Consider the following 5,625-nt stretch of genomic DNA (forward strand, 5'->3'; position numbering starts at 1 on the left):
TATAGATGTAGTGATTACAGTAGAAATTTGTATCAGTGTTTTGTTTTTTTAAAAAAATTTATTGAAATATAATTTATGTACAGTGAAATACACAAAACTAAAGTGGGATGGGTCAATGATCACAGTTTGCTTTGAAAGTCATTTATTTGAAGCAGCGTATGAGATTTTTAAATAATATTGTCAAATGTTTATGAAGTCTATTAATCCTCAATTGCTGAAGTACATACAGTAAGTACACACACGATATATGCAGGAAAGAATCATTGCTGTACTCCAATAATGACAATGAAAAAGGAAAAATGAATAAGAAATATATATTTTTACTGCTTCACTCATAAAAGGGCAGTGCTGCGGGGTTAAGGTGGTGAGTTTAAAAAACAAAACAAAACAAAAAACCAGTTGCCTTAACTCGGAGCTTCCCGCAGGTTTCGCGCTGAGCAAGAAGCAAGGAGGGTGTATAGTTGGAGCCGGGAGCTGGAGGCTGGGAATACCGACACGTTGGACCACAGGCCAAGGGGGTCTTCTAGGGGACTCTCTCGTGGAGACTGGCAGGAGCTAGTGACAGCCCAAGGTGAGCACCGAGTGGAAGAGAAAGCAGCGAGCGCGTCCACAAAGCGCAGCGGGCCGCCCCTCTCGCAAAAGCACCGCTGATCTGAGGGACCCGGCTAAAGAAGGAAGGTCTGGACGGAAGCGGCGGCTGGCGGCAGGCTGCCTGGGTCTCCCGACGCGGGGCGGGGAGACAGACGGGCGGGGAGGCCCCAGGCGGGGAGGCCCGCAGCCTGCGCGGCCGCCTGGAGCCGCGTGCGCGCTCGGCCCCATCAGCTGGGCGCGCGGCGCGTGTCACGTGGTGCGCGTGTCGAAGGTCACGGCGCGCTCACAATGGAGCTCTCCGAGTATGTGCAGAAAGGCTTCCAGATGCTGGCGGATCCCGGCTGCTTCGACCCCAACGCCTTCACGCTACTCCTCCGGGCGGCTTTCCAGAGCCTGCTGGACGCCCAGGCGGACGAGGCCGTGTTAGGTAAGCCGCTCAGCTCTGAACTGGATCGGCCTGGGTGGAGGGGCGCTCGGAAAAGAGGAGCAAAACCGAGAGAGGGGGAAAGCCCCGGGAAGAGGAAGTCTCCGGGCTTTGCCCTACGCTCCGGACGGAGTGTGGGGCTGAAGGCTCTGCCAGGACCCCACAGCGGGTCCTGGAGATTGTTCTGACTCCACTTGGCACCTGCACACAGCCAGCTACACGTTCTTGGCCTGATTTCTCCTCCCAGGCTCTTTGTTCCTTTGTAAAGCCCGCGTTGAAGTCTTGTTTGTGGCCTAAACATTTATTTTCAGCCTGGTCAGAAGCAGCGGCTGTTTTGACACTTGGCCTTCATCTGAGCTCCCTGTAATTCACGCTTCCAGTGCTAGGCTGGCAAAGGCTTAAAATAGTCTTCCTAAACTAATTACTAGGTCAAATAGTGTTGACATTTTTCCGACTTAAAAAACACCTCAGGTTCCCATGATCACTCTAACATTTTAGTTCAGTGTGTTTTACATAAGTTTCGACGCCTAGAATCTTAAAATTTGGTACATTATGCTTAGTTCCGCCCCAGTTACCAGGTGGCGAAGTCTCTTAAGCGGTCGGGTCAGTGATTGCACAGTGTAGTGTCAGCTGTGATTGAAAACATACTTTCAAACAGATCGCTTTTAGGTAATTTTCTTAAGCTTAAGTATCCCAACAATTCAATTTTTTTTTCTCTGTAGTTTCATGAACTAAACACTTGTACAAAAAGTATGAAAGTGGAAGTTGTCAAACGAAAATAGTAACCACCACCTGGGTTAATCTCAAAAAAGGATGGTTGTCAAAACCTGAAACTATTGATATGATTTTCAAAATTGTATTTTATATTCTGAATTTGTACCCTCCCTTCTCTTTAGTATAGTAATGTCCAAGAAGCCAGTTACCCTAATTAATCAGTTTGTTAGAATAAAAGGTTATTCATTCTAAAATTTACACCATGCAAAATATTTGTCTCCTTGTTTTTCCTTTGACTTTATTCCATCCAGTGTTAGAATGACCACTGTCTTGTTTTTTTCTTTGGAACTATAATAAACATATATATTTAAAGTAAAAATAAGGCAAAATAACAAATTGAAACCACAAGACAATGTAATTATTGACGTTCTTTTGTTTTGTAATTGACTTCTCCATGTAATTTACTTAAAATTAACAGTCCTTATAGTTTAATTTTTTATCCTGTTGAAGGATTATTTTACTGAATTAAAATGCCCTTTTTAGAACATGGCTAAAGAGTTTATTATCACAGGCATAACTGGGAGTTAATTTATTTTAGATCATCCAGACTTGAAACACATTGACCCAGTAGTCTTAAAACATTGTCATGCAGCAGCTGCAACCTGTATACTGGAAGCAGGAAAGCAAAGAGCTGACAAATCAACTCTAAGGTACAGGATTTTTTTAAATACCAATTTATTTTCTAATATTACCTTTATGATTCCAATTTCAGTTTTTAAAATGGAGACTAATAAAAGTTTGTTTTGTTTTCCCCTCTAGCACATATCTAGAAGACTGTAAATTTGACAGAGAGCGAATAGAACTGTTTTGTACGGAATATCAGGTTACTTAAACTTTTTAAAATTAACAGTGACTATCTTTCTTCTACTCTGTTTGCGAAATTGTGTTTTCTTTTTTTCAGAATAATAAGAATTCCCTAGAAATCCTACTGGGAAGGTAGGTACTATATATGGTGTCAAGCTGAGTCACTTTGCACTTGCAGGTATGAATGAAGAGAGCTGGTGTGAAACAAACAGGGAAAAAACTCGGGTACTGACCAAAAGAAAAGAGGCCAAAGGGCGAGTGAAACAATTGAAGTTAAGCTAATGTTTTTAAAGATAAAGTTTATTGAAATAATTCTTACAATGCTCTTTTACTATTCAGGATTTGAAAATAAAGTTGAACAATGTTTTCAGAATGGATTAAAATTGTGGGGGTGGGGAGGTAGACAGGGGCCCTTCTTAATAAAGATAAATAGTGGAACTTTATCTGTAGATATTATATACAAAAGTATTATTATATTTTTTAGTATAGGCAGATCTCTTCCTCACATAACTGATGTTTCTTGGCGTTTGGAATACCAGATAAAGGTAAAGTTTGACAAACTTTTCTAGGGAGATTTGGGTAAAGCTTTTTTATTTTTTTGTAAATAAAGACTGATATGTCTGTGTTATGTTTCAGACCAATCAACTTCATAAGATGTATAGACCTGCATATTTGGTGACCTTAAATGTAGAGGTACTTATACATAATTCATGTCTAAAGATTAAATGTGTAGGGAAAGCAAAAATTTTTCTATTTAAATAGCATTTTTTTTCTTACCTAGAACAGTGATGCAGGATCCCACCCAGAAATTAATTTTAGTTGCAACATGGAACAATTACAGGTACAGTATTAGGGTCTATGAATATGTTTATCTTTTTTATCAGTGCAGTTGAGAATTATGCTTATGGAAAGTTAAAAAGAAAAACAGTTTGTCAGCAGATAATAGAGATTGGGTTAAGGCTTTAGTAAGAAGGGGGCTTCAAAAGCAGTATTTTAACTTAGACTTCACTTTGGAAACTAAGATATTCATATTCGTATTATTCATAGGGAATTGGCCTAGTTTGCTGTCCCTTCAATTAATACAAACTTCTGAGTGTAAATTCCTTCTATTTATGAGTTTGGTCCAATAGGAAAAAGCAGAATTAAGAGCATAGTTTGAAAATGTCTTCTTTGCTTTCAGAAATTGAATTTAACTTTTCAAAACAGTATTTTTAAACAATAGTTTAAATAATTTCTTATTAAGAGAGAAGTATATACAAAATTCTAATACTATTAAAATTGCTATTTTAAGATCAGGGAAATTCAAAACTAAATTAATGGATATGAGGATTAACTTATTAACACTTTAAAAATAAGAGCATTACTTGAAATGTTGATGAAATTCAATTTTTCAAAGGCATCTCTTACAAAGTCATTTTACTGTAACCATAAATCAAACTTTAAACTTTTAGGAAATATGTACAGCATACTCTTTTTAGATTGCATGGGAAATTTAGTTCAGAAATGCCTGTAAAGAGGATTCTGTAGAAATCCTGTTTTAATCTGAGGGCAAATAGCCGATTTAAAGATGAGGTATTTTAGAGAGAAAGATCTTTAAAATATTTAACTGATAGTGGTTTATTAAAGGTTAAAACCTCCAGGATTTTAAACTTGTTTAGAAAGTGCCTCTGGACTTTTTTCATACATCTTTCTGGAACCTGGGTACGTCTTCCGCCCCCCCCCCCCACCTTAAAAACATTGTATTATACGTTTTGTAGGACTTGGTGGGGAAACTTAAAGATGCTTCGAAAAGCCTAGAAAGAGCAACTCAGTTGTGACTGGGGGAAGTTAACAGTCTGCTGGAATCTAGAGAAAGACCAGAAACACCTTGCCTTCAGCCGAACCATCGTTTCTTCGAACTGATGTCCTTTTCAGTAGAAACAAATTTTCCTCTTGCCTTTATGCTACTCATCAATTTTGACACTTTATTTTTCTACGCTTGTAAAAGGGTTGAGGGAAATTCTGCCAGCCTATTTTAACCATCTTTAGTATTAACTGTACACTTAATCTTATTTTTGATCTTTTTCAAGTTTTATGAGGGAAGTAGCCAGTATTATTACACTCTGAATAAATAAGGTGTATTCCCACTCACAAAAAAAGTTATATTTTGTTTGGATTTGAGTTTGTGTGTTAATTATTACTTAGTGGGAACAAATAAAAACGATTAACGTTAACTTTTAACGATCGCCATTTCTCATGATTGAAGTTGAATAACGGTGGGAAAGGACGCGGTGTACCAAGTTTGTTGGAAGACCTCGGCTGCGGGGCCGGGAGCGGGCGCGGTGGCCTCGCGGCGGGAGCCGCCCCGGCCCGTTACCTGCGCCAGCGGGCTGTCCCGCAGCCTGACCTGCGGCCGCAGAGCTCTCCCGACCACCGCGGTCTTACGAGGCCCAGCCCGGCTGCCTCGCGTCCGATCCCCGCGCTACGGCCCGGAGGGAGCCGCTGCCCGCGCGCGCCCCGCCTTAGCTGCCGGCGGGTGGAGAGGGGGAGCAGCTGCTGTTGTTTCCGTGAGCCCAACTCGGCGCAGGTTCCGCGCCGCGGCGCCGAAGTATGGGTCGCAGCCCTTTGGGACTGGAGAGCTGAGCGGGGGGTAGTAGCAGGACGCACGCCTCGCGGTAGCCGTCGGACGTGTTCGCCTTGGGCGGAGGCGGGCGCCTGAAAGAAAGAAATAACGGGGGGTGGGGTAGGGTGAGCTGCGTGCGGGGCCGGAGCGATGCCCGCGCTGAGAGCAGGGTGGCGCGTGTGGCGCTGTGGAGAAATGTCTCCCGCAGCCGCGCCAGCGCCGCCGCTGCCGCGCAGAGCGAATGGGAGGGGGCTAGGTCGGGCTGCTCAGAGGGAAGGGGGCGGCCGCGGGCCCGACTACACCGACACTAATTCCCAGGCCGCCCTTAAGGAATGAGGGGAGCACGTGACCCGGTGGGGGGGTGGCGGGGGGGGGAGGGGGGGGGCGGACTCTGAGCCATTTTGGAGCCGGTGTCAGTTTCCACTCTGCC

General features: G+C 43.0%; 1 protein-coding gene across 1 annotated transcript in view; it reads left to right on the plus strand.

The window, feature by feature from the left end:
* The first annotated feature begins 879 nt into the window (after positions 1-879).
* LOC103193222 (polycomb complex protein BMI-1) overlaps positions 880-5,625 on the plus strand; it is a 13,277-nt gene continuing 8,531 nt past the window's right edge. The window contains exons 1-5 of the mRNA XM_042780341.1: positions 880-1,018; positions 2,328-2,439; positions 2,549-2,612; positions 2,691-2,725; positions 3,375-3,434. Of these exons, the coding sequence (XP_042636275.1) occupies positions 880-1,018; positions 2,328-2,439; positions 2,549-2,612; positions 2,691-2,725; positions 3,375-3,434 (410 nt within the window). The remainder of the gene's footprint in view (positions 1,019-2,327; positions 2,440-2,548; positions 2,613-2,690; positions 2,726-3,374; positions 3,435-5,625) is intronic.

Source organism: Orycteropus afer, unplaced genomic scaffold (assembly GCF_000298275.1).
Source record: "Orycteropus afer afer isolate SDZICR_OR568_19922 unplaced genomic scaffold, OryAfe1.0 scaffold00035, whole genome shotgun sequence".
Taxonomy (NCBI): Eukaryota; Metazoa; Chordata; class Mammalia; order Tubulidentata; family Orycteropodidae; genus Orycteropus; species Orycteropus afer.